Source organism: Stegostoma tigrinum, chromosome 24 (assembly GCF_030684315.1).
Source record: "Stegostoma tigrinum isolate sSteTig4 chromosome 24, sSteTig4.hap1, whole genome shotgun sequence".
NCBI lineage: Eukaryota > Metazoa > Chordata > Chondrichthyes > Orectolobiformes > Stegostomatidae > Stegostoma > Stegostoma tigrinum.
The window spans coordinates 40,836,750-40,851,590 of NC_081377.1; the positions used below are offsets into that span (position 1 = coordinate 40,836,750).

Here is a 14,841-nt window from a genome sequence, read left to right on the forward strand (position 1 = left end):
ACCACCACCAAGTGGTCTCCTGGCAAGAAAGGGACTTGATTGGGAGCTTGAACTGGCTTATAAAGCCTGCAGACGAGAGATCACATACCAGGAAAGTTTTGAAGGATATCAAAAGAAGGTTCAAGCCTTGAAGAAATTTGCCAAGGTGAGGTGTGAAAATAGTGAGAGTAGCCAGTACGTTTGCAGCCAGCAAAGGCAGCTGTAGGTGTCAGCAGATTTTACATGAGTATATTTAACTCCAGCTGATTCCATTACCCAGTGTAAGTGAAACAGAGAGAAGCAACAGACAGGACTGAGGCAGGATCCAAAAAGGATCTAATGTGCAGTTTCTGTGAGGAATGGAAAGACAACATAGAAGGCAGAGTACTATCAATGCTGGAGGTGTGGAAAAGAAACCAAAGTGCGGGAGAAACTCAGCATGTTTGACAGCATCTTTGGAAAGAGAAGCACTTAATGTTTTGGTTTGATATGACTCCATTGTGGACGGGAAGTGAAGAAGCATCACTGGACTCAAAATGTTAACACTGTTTTCAGTCCACAGATGCTGCCGAATTTCTCCAGAAATTTCTGTTTGTTTCAGATTTCTAACATCAGCATTGTTCTGTATCACTGAAGAACAAAGAATAATGCTGCACAGGGACGGGCCCTTTGGCCCTCTAAGCCTGTACTGACATATTTTGCCCTTCCATACTAAAACTGGTTTCACTTACAGGATCTGCCTCCCTCTATTCCTTTCCTATTCTATATATTCTTCCAGGTTTGTCTTGAACGCTGCTATTGTGTCTGCATCTACCACCTCCTCTGGCAGTGTGTTCCAGGCACTCACCACCCTTTGTGTGAAAAACTTGCCTCGCACATCTCTTTTAAACTTCTCCCCACCTCACACCTTGAACCTGTGCCTCCCAGTAATTAAGCCGTCCACCTGGGAAAATGCCTCATATGTACCACTCTATCCATGCCATTCACAATCTTACAAACTTCAATTAGGTCACCCCTCAACCTCCTGTTTTCCAGTGAAAACAAACCCAGTCTGTCCAACCTGGCTTCATAGCTAAACTCCCCCATACCAGGCAACATCCTGGTTAACCTTTTCTGTACCCTCTCCAAAGCATCCACATCCTACTGGTAGTATGGTGACCAGAACTGTACACAATATTCCAAGTGTGGCCTGACTGAAGTTCTATAAACTGCAGCATAATTTGTTTATCCTTGTGCTCAGTGCCCCTTCCAATAAAAGCATGCAGGCCATAGGCCTTTTGTTACGACCTCCCCCGCACAAAGCCATGCTGTCTATTGACAATAAGTCCATTTGCTTCTAAATGCGTATAGATCTTGTCCCTGAGCACCTTTTCCAACAATTTCCCTACCACCATTGTGAGGCTCACAGGCCTGTAATTTCCTGGATTATCTCTGCTCTCCTGCTTAAACAACAGGACAATATTGGCTGTTCTGCAGACCAATGGGACCTCACCTGTGGCCATAGAGGATACAAAGATGTCTGTCAGCAATTTATTCTCTTGCCTCCTCCAATATTCTGGAACAGATCCCATCAGGACCCGGGGACTTATCTGTCTTAATGATTTTTTAAGACACACAAGATCGCTTCCTTTTTAATAACAACTTGGCTTAGAAACTTGACACTGCCTTCCTTGAGATCACCCTCCACCAATTCCTTCTCTGTGATGAATACCGACACAAAGTACTGGCTTAGGACCTAACCTATCTCTTCTGGCTCCGCACATAGAATACCACCTTTGTTCTTGCATGGATCAGCCCTTCCCTTGGCTACCCTCTTGCTTTTTATGTATGTATGAAGAAGAGTCAGACTTGCTGAGTTTCTCCAGCACTTTGATTTTATTGTTGAAATAGAATCAGAATTCATGATTATGGTAGAAAGACACAACAGCACATTTTTCTTTTTTATTATTCATTGATAGGACATGGGTGTCACTGGCTGGGCCAGCAATGATTGTTCAGACTTAGTCATCCTTGAGATGGTGGTAGTGCGCTGCTTTTTTGAACTGCATCTACAAGTTCGCTGATGACACCACCGTTGTCGACCAGATATCAAACAATGGCAAGACAGAATACAGGAAAGAGAGTGTTTGGTGACATGGTGTAAAGATAAAAATCTCTCCCTCAACATCAGCAAAACTAAAGAGCTGCTCATTGACCGTAGGAAGCAGGGAGGAGGACAGGCCCCTATCTATGTCAATGGAGCTGAGATAGAGATGGTCATGACCATCGAGTTCGTAAGAGTGATGATCACAAGCAATCTCTCCTGGACCACCCAACCACCCACGTTGATGCAATGGTCAAGAAGGCACAACAACACCTGCTCTTTTTCAGGAGGCTAAGGAATTTTGGTATACCCAAAACAATCTTCACTAACTTTTACAAATGCTCAATAGAAAGCATTCTATACAGATACATCATGGCTTGGTACGGCAACGGCTCTGCATGGGACAGTAAGAACTACAGACAGTTGTGAGCACAGCCCAGATCATCATGCAAGCCAACTTTCCACCCATTGGCTCCATCTACACTTCTTAGTGCCTCTCAAAGGCAGCCAACTTCATCAAAAACCCCGACTACCATAATCGCTTCCAATCTCTTCCATCATGCAGAGGATACAAAAGCTTAAACACATGGACCAACAGGTTCGAGACCAGCCTGTTCCCCGATGTTAATAGACTTCTGAATGGACCTCTCAATTTTCAAATTTAATGTTGATCTTTGCATTTTGTATGCCTTCTTTACCACCATAACATTGTATTGCACACTTTGTTCAATCACCCTATGATCTTTGTATGGTATGATCTGCCTCTACTGCTCACAGAAGAGAACTTTTCACTGTACTTAGGTACATGTGACAACAATAAATCAAATTTAAAAAATAAATCAAAACTGCCACAGTCCATATGCTGAAGGTAGAACCATGATGCTATTAAGCAGGGAATTCCTAGTTTACTAATTTAGGTTCTTAGTTAACCAGTCACCTTCAGTTAAGTATACTACAACACATCCGTAATCATTGATGATGATTTTTCTCACTGATTCATCTTGTACAATTTTGCAAAGCCTGAAACTTTTTGTTATATTGCGCTTCCTGATGCACCCTCTGTTATAGACGTGTAAAAGTTAGCTTGATAATGGCTGCCTGCTGTAAACCTTTGTTCATCTTACTCAGTACAATAGATAATAGTTTGACCATTGAAAATGATTTCAAGCTAATGAATTGTCAGCTGTATGTTTTGTTACTGCCTTGTGAGACAAAAGGGGACTGGCTTCCCACTCTGTCTGCCTCTCGGTTGACTGTGGCAACTATTTATAAAAAGAACTTTCTTGGCAATTCAGTGTGAAGTTACTGATTTAAATGTTGAAACTATAAAAGTCGCTTTTCAAAGACAGGCTTTTTTTCTGAAAGAAAGGAAATAGAGTTTGTTGTTGTTAATGCTTGATAGATTAGTTTAAAAAAGATTAAAATCACTCTAACTTTCACTCGCACATGCTACCAAAACTCTCTCACACACAGGCACACACACGCGCTCCTGTAAATTAATGTATTTGGATGGTTTCCGGCTGTGTTGGGTGTTTTGTTTTCCCTGCGTACAGAGTCAATTTAATGTCTCACAGACAATCCCTGTCTTTTCCTCTGACAGCTATCTTTTCTTTCGCTCCTCATGGGCTAGGGAGAAGGGAGAGTTGGAGACAAAAACAAGCATAGTACCTCTCAGCAGTCAGCGCTTGTTCTCTATCCCTGACCCAATAGGCCATTCAGCCCTTTCAGCATGCTCCACCACTTCCATGAGACCTTGCCTGAACCTTTCACTTCAACACCATTTTCCCATACTCTCCCCTTTGTTATGTCCCCTGATGTCCTGAATCTGGGGAAACCTATCAATCTAAGTTTTAAAACACTTAATTCTAAGCCTCCAGTGACAACTGGAGCAAAAATTCCAAACTTTCACCACTCTCCAAGTTGAAGATATTCCACTTCCTCTCCTGTCCTAAGTCACGTCTCCTTATCTGTTTGGCCATGTGATAAACGCAGCTTCCTCAGCCTTCAAGATTTAAACCCTGAGTCAAAGAGCCATAGAGGGCTGCAGCACAGAAAAAGGCCCTTCAGCCCATCAAGTCTGTAGCAGCCAAGAACAACCTAACTACTCTGATCCCAATTACCAATGCTTGGCACATAGCCTTGTATGCCTTGGCATCACAAGTGTACATCTAAATACTTCTTTAATGTTATGCACACTTCTATCTCTACCACCCTTATAGGCAGTGAGTTCCAGATTCCCACGACTTTTCCTCATATCCCTTGTTAACCTCTTGCTCCCCAATGTAACTCTATCCCCTCCCTCACCACCAACCCCTTACCCCCACCTCCAACCCCACCCACAGCACAGGTCATTGCGCCCTCCACCAAGGGGAAATATTCCTTCTGTCTACCTTATCTATACCCCTCATCACTTTATATGAGTCAACCATGTCCCTGTCAGTTTCCTCTGCTCCAAGGAAAACAACCCAGTGTGTCTAATCTCTTCAGAACGAAAACATTCCAGCCCGAGCAGCATCCTGGTAGATCACCGTCTGCTCCCTCCCCAGTGCCATCACGTCCTTCCTATAATGTGGATTTTAGAACTTCACACAGTACTCGAGCAGTTGCCTAACTAAATTTTATACAGTTACAGCATTGCCTACCTGCTCTTAAACTCTATACCTCAGTTCCTAAAGGCAAGTATACCATTATAACTTCTTAACCAATTATCTACCTGCTACCTTAAGGGACCAGTGGACATGCACACCAAGGTCCCTCTGATCCCCCGTTCTTCCCGGGGTCCTACCATTCATCGTGAATACTTTCCTTGTTTGTCCTGCCCATGTGGAATATCTCACATTTATCTGGATTGAGAATTCCATTTCCTGTCGAATAGTCCATCTGTCTAGCCTATCTATATCCTCCTATATTCTAAAGCTAGCCCCTCACCACTTATCATCCCATCACTTTTCATATCATCTCCTACAGTCAAAGCTAAATCAATTATATGTACCACAGACAACAAAGGCCCAACTCTGATCCCTGTGGAACCCCAATAAACACAGGCTTCCAGTAACAAACAGACCACCGCTCTCTCCTTCCTGCTGCTCAGCATTCTGGATTCAATTAAGCACATTTTTTTGCACCCCGTGAGCTCTGAGCTTCGCTACCTGTATCCCGTGGGGAATCTAATCCAAAGCCTTGCTGAAGTCCAAGCAGACTACATTGAACATATTGCCCTCATCTACACACCTGGTCACTGCTCCAAAAACTTTAAACAAGTTGGTTATTAAGATGCTGTCAAACTTGAAAGGGTTCAGAAAAGATTTACAAGGATGTTGCCAGACTGGAAGGTTTGAGCTATCGGGAGAGCCTGAATAGGATTGGGCTAATTTCCCAAAAGCATTGGAGGCTAAGGGGTGATCTCATAGAGGTTTGTAAAAGCATGAGGGGCATGGATAGGGGTAATATCCAAGGTCTTTTCCCTGGAGTAGGAGAATCCAAAACTAGAAGGCACAAGGTTCAAAGTGACAGGGAAAAGATTTAAGAGACCAAGGGGGTAATTTTTTCGCACAGAGGGTGTTGTGTATATGGAACAGGCTGCCAGAGGAAATGGTGGAGGCTGGTACAATTACAACATTTAAAAGGTATCTGGATGGTTACGTGAATAGGAGGAGTTTAGAGAGAGATATATGAGCCAACTGCTGGCAAGTGGGACTAGATCAGTTTGCGATATCTGGTTGGCGCGGATGAGTTGCACTGAAGGCTCTGTTTCCTTGCTGTATAAATCTATGTCTCTATGATCACAGTCAGACATGATCTCTCCTTAACAAAACCAAAATGACTGCTCTTGATTTAATCCCTGCATCTCCAAGTGCAGCTTAATTCTATCCCTCAGAATTGCTTCCAACAGTTCCCCATATTTGAGGTTATACTGAGTGACCTGTAGTTTCCAGGTTTATCCATTGCACCCTTCTTGAATAATGGCTTCTGGCTCAGAGACTGGGAAATTACACGCTGCTCCTGAGATCTCCACATGTGTGGAATGTATGTATAAACTTGCAGCTCTGAATTTTCTCATATTAATCTTGCAGAATGCAGATGGGTGGAGGAACATGTCAAGCTGAATCCATCATTGTTGTCTAAAAAAAATACTCAGAGAGATCATTAGCTAAGAGATTGGGCATGGCATGAGTGATATACAAGCAGCGGGAGATGAATTTCTTGCAGGCTTGTCAAATCATAACCACAGACCTTCCCTGTGTGGCTAGTGTAGGGTCTTTAATTGTGGTGCATATTGTTGGAGTTGAGAACATGTCAGGCGATTTGCACTGAGTTATCTTGAGCTTTTTTTAACCTCTGGTTACAGTTACACTAGTAGCCTCTGAGAAGAAACCTCAGCTTTGCACTCAGTGACATCATTGCTTCGTTGTGCACTAGAACAGAGGGTAGATGTTGGAAGGCTCTTTAGGAGTTGAAACAAAGTGAGTCACCTCTAGTTGTGCAATGGTAAAGACAGTGGTTCAGGAAGGGTGAGGTTCTTGCTGAGAGGAGGCATGGAATCATCGTGGGGCCACGCTGAATCATCTCAACCACTTAGAGTTCACAGGGCTGTCAATGGAAAGAGAATCATTTGGTCACGCAAGCTAGTGCAGCAGTTGATTTAAACAAAAACCAAAATTGCTGGAGAAATTTGACTTAATCTTTAAGATCCTTTTAAGAGCTTTCTTCAGTGACTGGAAACATTAACTCTTGTTTCTCTGTCTACAGATGCTGCCAAACCCCCTCAGTTTCTGCAGCAGTTCTGCTTTTGTTTCTGATTTCCAGCATAAGACATTTTTGTTTTGTTTTTTGCATCAGTTACCTTGCTTCCCCGAGGAAGCTATGTACCAATGTTGGTGTTAAACACTGTCATTGCAAACCAGCGGTGAAGCCATGCCATGCTGTGGACCTAGCACATCAGGTGGGCAAAAGGGCACATTGTCTTCATCACGCACACTCACTGCAACTTCAGCACTTTCAACTAAGAGGCCACACGTCAATTTCCATTTAGTAGTCAGTGAGCCATTATTTCCAGCAATCCTGACGGATGCTTGTTTACCTCTTCATTTATCAGTTCAATGAAGCATCAAGAAAAGAATGAAGACCTTGTGAAGCTGTAATTTTATTTCTGATTTCTCCAAGTACATTTAAGCGACCCTAGGATAGGCACACGGATGCTAGTAAAAGGTAGGGTTTTCAGGGTAATTTGATCTTAGAGTAGGATAATAGGTCGGCTTAACATTGTGGGCTGAAAGGCCTGCACTGTGCTGTACTATCCTATGTTCTATGTTCTACGTAAGCGCACTTCTCTTCATCCTTCCTAACATGTACCTACCCTTGTGGCTGCTCCTGTAGGCAATACAGCACACCTCAGCAACTTTTACAACTTAACTGGAAAATGCTGAACAATGATCTACACATCAGAACTATTAAATAATTTTTTTTAATTTATTCATGGGATGTGGCTAAGCCAGAATTACTGCCCATCCCTGATTGGAGAGGTGACAGTCAACCACATTGTCTGGATTAGGAGTTAGATGTAGGTTAGGCCTGGTAAAGATAGCAGATTTCCTTCTCTCAAGAACCTTAGTAAATCAGACAGGGTTCTACAACAATCGATCATGGTCACCATTAGGCAAGCTTTTTACTCCAGATTTTGTTTTTTTCTATTGAAGTCAGGTTTCACCATCTGCCATGGTGGGATTAAAACTAATGTCCATAGAACATTCAGGTAGGGCCCTGGATTACTAGCCCAGTGAGAATGCTACTACATCAATCCCTCCTGTCTTCATGTATCAAATGTATGCTGAATGCTCTTCCCACCTCTCGAATTGACTTCATTTAGAAGACCTTCCCTGGAACAGGCTTCAGTAGTTAATGAGTAGCTTGCAGTAATGTCGTGAGCCATATTTTGAATGGAGAAACCACTGTGTCTGAGCAGCTGAATGCCCAAAGAGACTTCTCAAGAGTTAATGAAGTTCCAATAAGACGTAGCTGAAATAACTGCTCAAAAGCTGGTATCCCATCTCCAAGTCACTCTTTATTTACACTTGCATAAAACATGATACCGACCCAGCCAGCTCCTAGAGTGAACAAACCCCTGACACTCCAGTTCTTATCTGTCAGCCAGGGGTCGCTGATTGAACCAGGTTAGCAGCCCCAATCAGGGAACTCATACTCTGAGATCCACCTGGCTGGCCTCTTTACTGTCACTACAGTAGCCACTGTGACTGCTGCTGAAACAGTGAGGAAGAACTTCAATTCAGAGCCATCACTTTCGAGAGCCAGAAAAATGACTTGGGTGTGGGAGGCTGTGGTACAGAATATGTGGATTAACGAGCACGAATGTGACTAGATTTCATCTGGAGCTTAGACCATGAGCAAAAATTGCCAAAGCTTTACTGATATAACAAACAAGACAGCACATTAATACAGACATGAAGCATGTTTTGGTTGCGTTGAAGTGAAACAAGTTGGTTAACTTAGACTCCTGAAGAGGATAAATTACATATTGTTTGAAAAAATGATCTTGTCTTTCCTCAACATCAAGCAGGCTAACATGCTGAGCGATTCCAATATTTTTCCCATTCACTTCAAATTTCTAACATCTGCGGTCATTTCAGTTGGCATGGTGGCTCAGTGATTAGCACTGCTGCCAGGGACCTCGGTTTGATTCCACCCTTAGGTGACTGTGTGGAGTTTGCACTTTCTCCCCATGTCTGCATGGGTTTCCTCACAGTGCTCCAGTTTCTTTCCACAATCCGAAGATGTGCCAGTTAAGTGGATTGACCATGCTAAATTGTCCATGTGTAGGCTTGGTGGATTAGCCGTGGGGAATGGAGGATTATAGGGTTGGGGGTGAGCCTGGGTAGGATGCTGTTTGGATGGTTGGTGTGGACTCAATGGCCTGCTTCTTCATTGTAGGGATTGTATGATTTTTTTTTGCTGAAAGAAAGATGGCTTACATTATAAGTGAGTGTTTGTGTAGTATTCTAACAAAGTTATTGACTGTATTAACTTTTGGAGAATTAAATGATCAAGTAAGAAATTTCATCCTATCTAATCATAACTTTATCCTGGAGATTAACTTTCATTTCTTTTCACTCTTTGATTTAGGTGCTGGATGTGGACATACAGTCGTTGGCCCTGAAAGTGGCACCCTGACTTCCAAGAATTACCCTGGCACTTACCCGAATCACACCTTCTGTAAATGGGAGCTGCGAGTTGCATCAGGGAAGGGTATCATTCTGAGGCTTAGTGACTTGGACATTGAGTACACGGAGGACTGTTCATCCAGTTCTTTGAAAATCTATAGTTCATCGTCTGCTAATATTAGCCATGGTAAGGAGTTAATATACAGCGTAAATTTGTTAATGTGTCATATCCTCTAAAGGGAACAAAGCACATTAAAAAACATCGCCAGATATGCATTATCACACAACCATTCTGAATTGTGTTATGGGGCTGGAACATGATGGCTAGTGGGAGATTTTGATTGGAATACAATGTTTTTGTGATACATCTAACTGTTCTGTTTGAAAGAATGTTATATTTTAGCGCAGATGAATGTCTTACTGACTGAAAGGTGATCTGCTATGAACCCAGTCCCTGAGCACTCTCGTAGTAAGTTTCAGAAGTATTGCACCTCAGGGGATTGCATCATACAGCAGAGCTAAATACATGCAATGAAGTGCAGTAAGTATTTTTGCATACCACTAGGCAGTGGGGGATCTGTACAAGGTCATCTCCCCATTTCCCATCAGAGGCCCTGGGATGGAGGGTGCTGCTCTCAACTGTACCATGCCTCCACAGATTGCAACAGTTCACAGACTCTCAGCCTAATTGTTTATTTTGTGGCGCTGTGGAATCTGTTTGTCATGCATTTTTCGGATGTAGGCAATTTTCGTTATTCGAAATGCCTTTTGTTGTGCTTTTGGTGTGTTGCAGCCCCACGTTCCTGACCTTCGATCATCTCATGTCGGGGGGAGGGGGGCACAGGTATGGGCAAGTCAGGGGATTTCCCGATGGGCCTCTTCCTGGGTTTAGCTAACTTGGCTATTAACAGGAGCATGTAGTGGCTTCCGGGGGTATCATAGTTTCTGAGTGTCTGCCCTTCCAGGACTGCATTCATTGCTGCATGTCTTTGGAGAGGGAGTGCATGTTGTCCACCAATACTCCCAATGTCTTTAGAGACAGATGGGCAGTGCTTTATCTCCCCTGCCTCCCCCTTTTGACTTAGGCCTGTCCACTTTTCCCCACCTGCCCCCCACATTTGGTGATCTGCATTGACCCTTAAAGGGCTTTGCACATAAGTTAATCACTTAGAAAATACGGGTGATTTACTGGTGGTGGTTAAAAGATGAAACGAAGTGTACCAAAGGGTGAAGACCAAAAGAACTTTGGATGCTGGAAATCAGAACCAATACAGCACGTCTGGCTGCATCTTGTGCAAATACCATGGTTGTTTGGTGATGGGGAAAAAGTTGCTCAGTTGTTTCTAATAGTACTTCAGGATGTCGAAAAAAAAAATGAACGTGTCCAACCTGTAAAAGCATTTAGATTTCAAAGTCCTCAACAACATGATTTTGGAAGGGTTTTGCTGTTTCTGTGTTTAGATGCCATGAACAATTTTGTGTACATAAGCATCAGTCTAACTTCAGACATGGCATGTGCAGTCATTTCTTCATGTACACGCGTAAGGTAATAATGTATATCGAGATAGGTAGTTTGCAGCACAGTCATGCAGCTTAGAATCCAAAAATAGAGCAATCATTAATGCTATTTGTCCTGTAATGCTATTTGCTATATTTCCTTTGTGATAAAAAAAACTGCTTTCTATTGTTCTATCCATTTGTACTGTGCAAGTCAGTTATCTGTGAATATTACAACATCCAAACATCCAGGAACTCTTCAGAACACATTAGCTACGTTGAAGGCCCATTACGTTCTGCCTACTATCAGGGTGGGACTTGTGAGGTTTTCACTAGATCACTCAAAACAATTATGGGCCGGTTACTGTTAGTCAGACAGAGAGAAAGAAGAGCAGACTCCATGAGTAAGGAAGAGATAATAAAGTGTGGAGCTGGATGAACATAGCAGGCCAAGCAGCATCTTAGGAGCACAAAAGCTTTTGTGCCACCTAAGATGCTGCTTGGCCTGCTGTGTTCATCCAGTTCCACACTTTGTTATCTCGGATTCTCCAACAATTGCTGTTCCCATTATCTCTCTCCATGCATAGGGAATGCTGGTAATGCTCAGAAGGGCGAGGAAGGCCACTAGGTCTGTATTGTTGGGACTCAGAAAGAGCTCTCACTTAAGCATAAGTGAGAATAAATCATGAATGCTGTGTTGCCTGCCTGGTGCCAGGGTTAAGGATATCTCCTCGGGGCTGGAGAGGAACTTGGTGAGGAATGGGAGGAACCCACTTGTTGTCCCCTACGTTGGTATCAGTGACATTAACTGAAAAGGAGGTGCTGCTGAAGGTTTTGAACAGTTTGAAGCAAACTTAAAAAGCAGGACCTCCAAGGCAATAACCTTGGGATAACTACCCGAGCCACAGGCAAACTGGCGTAAAGTAAATAAAGCCAAGTAGATATCAAGGGTCAACTCCCCCTCCCATTCCTTAGACGACATGCCCATCCTGGGCCTCCTGCAGTGCCACAACGATGCCACCCGAAGGTTGCAGGAACAGCAACTCATATTCCGCCTGGGAACCCTGCAGCCCAATGGTATCAGTGCGGACTTCACAAGGTTCAAAATCTCCCCTCCCCCATCACACCCCAAAACCAGCCCAGCTCGTCCCCGCCTCCCTAACCTGTCCTTCCTCTCACCTATTCCCTCCTCCCACCTCAAGCAGCACCTTCATTTCTTACCTACTAACCTCATCCCGCCCCCTTAACCTGTCCATCCTCCCCGGACTGACCTATCCCCTCCCTACTTCCCCAGCTACACTCACCTCCACTGGCTCCATCCCTGCCCCTTTAACCTGTCTGTCTCTTCTCCACCGATCTTCTCCTCTATCCATCTTCAATCCGCCTCCCCCTCTCTCCCTATTTATTTCAGAATCCTCTCCCCAGCCCCCTTTTCTGATAAAGGATCTAGGCCTGAAACGTCAGCTTTTGTGCTCCTAAGATGCTGCTTGGCCTGCTGTGTTCATCCAGCCCCACACTTTGTTATCTCTGATATCAGGGGCCCTGGCAATAAATGATTCTCCCATTCTCCCACCACTGTTGCTGCTTACTGCTGTACGGTCTAATGATAGTACAATTTCACAATTCTCTGCCTCATTTTCAAATCCCTTAGGGATTTTACCCTTCCCTATCTCCGAATCTTCTCCTATTACTCCAATCTTCCAACTTCTCTGCACTTATCCAATTCTGGTCTCCTATGCATCTCTGATCTATGTTTCTATTTTTGGTGGCAGTGCTTTTACTGCACGTGCTGTATGCTCTTGAATTCCCTCCCTAAACCTATCTGCATTGAACTTTCCTCCTTTATTGCTGCATCTCATAACATGACTCCATCACCTGGTTTAACACCTCCTAATGTCGCTTATCATCAGATCTGGTGTGAAAGTGCCCTTGTCAAATAACCTCGGATATTTGTCTACATTAAAAACGCCTCTTAGATGCAAGATTTTGGTATATTTATTGTATGTTTTTCTGGTAATATCCGAATATTCTGTGTCTGTGTGTTATTTGTTAAATTTCTGTCAAATGTTCTGCGTTTCTTTTGCACACAGCTGATTTCACAAAATGATGGTGTAAAATTTGAAAAATGGGGCCGATTTATTAATGGAGCCAATACAAATGGTTTCTGCTGCTTTATAATACATATAATGTGATCTGAATCACAAGCTGGAAAAGGAGGAAGACTGTGTTCTAGTTTCTGCTGTGGTGGTGAGCTGTACACATCAGCCAAAAGTTACTGTCCTCCCTGAAGGAGGGAGTACGGGTTTGGGGGGGGAGGGGGATCTTGTGGTGGTGTAGGTCGAGCAGAAGGATAAAGGACAGGGGGTCCTCAACGCTCTCCTGCCTCTGCCTCATTGAGGCTGAGGTGGGAAATGCCTCACAGACAGGTTTTTTTCTCCTCCTACTAATGATGGACAAAGATTCTTGTGATGTCAGTAAATCCTTTCAGCTACGAACTGCCTTATAGAGCAGGTGAGACCCTTGTCATCTGGACTAAATACCAACCATTGACAAGGATTGTTGCCAAGTTTAGAGGGTTTGCGCTATAGAGAGAGGTTACCTAGGCTGGGGCTATTTTCCCTGGGGCATCAGAGCTTAGGAGTAACCATTATACAAGTTTATAAAATCATGATGGGTGTGAATAAGGTTAATAGCCAAGGTCTTTTCCTCAGGGTAGGGAAGTCCAAGACTAGAGGGATAGGTTTAAGGTGAGAGGGGAAGATTTGAAAGACACCTGCCAGAGGAAGTGGTGGGGCTGGTACAATTACAACATTTAAAAGGCATCTGGATAGGTACATGCATAGGAAGGGTTGGAGGGATATGAGCCAAATGCTGGCAAATGGGACTAGATTTATTTCGGATATCTGGTTAGTATGGACAAGTTAGACTGAAGCATCTGTTTCTGCGTTGTACATCTCTACGACTCTATTTCCTACTTCCTTGACCCAGAGAAGGGGAAAGTGAATGAAAAGTTCCTTCTCCTGATTGCAGCCCAGGAATACCTGTTGGAAGTGTACGTGTGTGAGCATGAAATAAGACTGAAACGAGTTCAGTCACCTCTGCCACCCAACAATGGCATTGTCTGTCAATGTTTTCCATTGCAGTAGACATAAGGAATGACTATCCTGTGCAAAATTTTAGAGAGGCAAGATTGTTTGTGGGTCTTAACCTCAGCATGATGTAATGCCTTCAGGGCAGGAAATGTGTCTTTTAATAATAGTTCCTAACAATCATAATTCTTCCAGCATGATTCTTAAAAAGAAAATCATTGGCTATTAGTGTTGAGCTACAGTCAATCAGATGGAGCTAATATAAAGTGCACGAACAAATACTCCTGTGAAAGTAAATTACCCACAACATTTTCAAGGAGTATGCAATAATTCAAAGTTGCTTTCATTTTAATCTTAAACTATAATTATAAAATGGTTAGTTTAATATTTTGCATAAAGAAAATTCCAGAAGAATGACAGATGTTCAGAAGGAGGCCAATTGGCTTAACTCTCCAACAGAGCGTTATAACTTTGTGCCAATCTCCTGTCTTTTCCCGTGACTCTTACACATTGTTTCTATTTTAATAATCATCCAATTCCCACTTGAATGCCTCAGTTGAGCCCCCTCCATCACACTTTCAGGCAGTAGGCTCTAGACCCCAACCACTTGCAATGTGATAAAGCATTCTTTCCCAAGCTTCATTTACTCTTTTTGCAGATAACTTTCAATTTGTGCCCTCTCATTCTCAATTCTTTTCCAGATGCAAACAGACTTTTTAATTACAAAACTCCAAGCTAGTTGATGACTCTAAGATAAATAGTGTAATTATTTGCTTTGTTTGGGCTGCCTTGATTGTCAGCGCATTTCTGGGCTATGAGTTTAATCTAGGTTTAGTTTTTAAAAATTAAGCAGCATTTTATTGGTATAGTTCTCTTGCATTTATGAATGAGAACAGTCCAGGAAGAAAAGTTGATCAGATTCATGAAGAATGGTGTTTAGCTTCTGCATAATTCTCCAACAGCGTTGCGGGTTTGAATGCGACTAGAAATACAGCAACAAGGAAGTGACTGATTTCAA

The 14,841-nt window shown here is 43.1% G+C and overlaps 1 protein-coding gene across 2 annotated transcripts in view; it reads left to right on the top strand.

Moving 5' to 3' along the window:
• The window catches only part of si:dkey-34d22.1 (discoidin, CUB and LCCL domain-containing protein 1), a 127,404-nt gene that overhangs the window by 22,488 nt on the left and 90,075 nt on the right, over positions 1-14,841 (top strand). For both annotated transcript variants that reach the window (XM_048557727.2, XM_048557728.2), the window contains exon 2: positions 9,200-9,424. In XM_048557727.2, the coding sequence (XP_048413684.1) occupies positions 9,200-9,424 (225 nt within the window). The remainder of the gene's footprint in view (positions 1-9,199; positions 9,425-14,841) is intronic.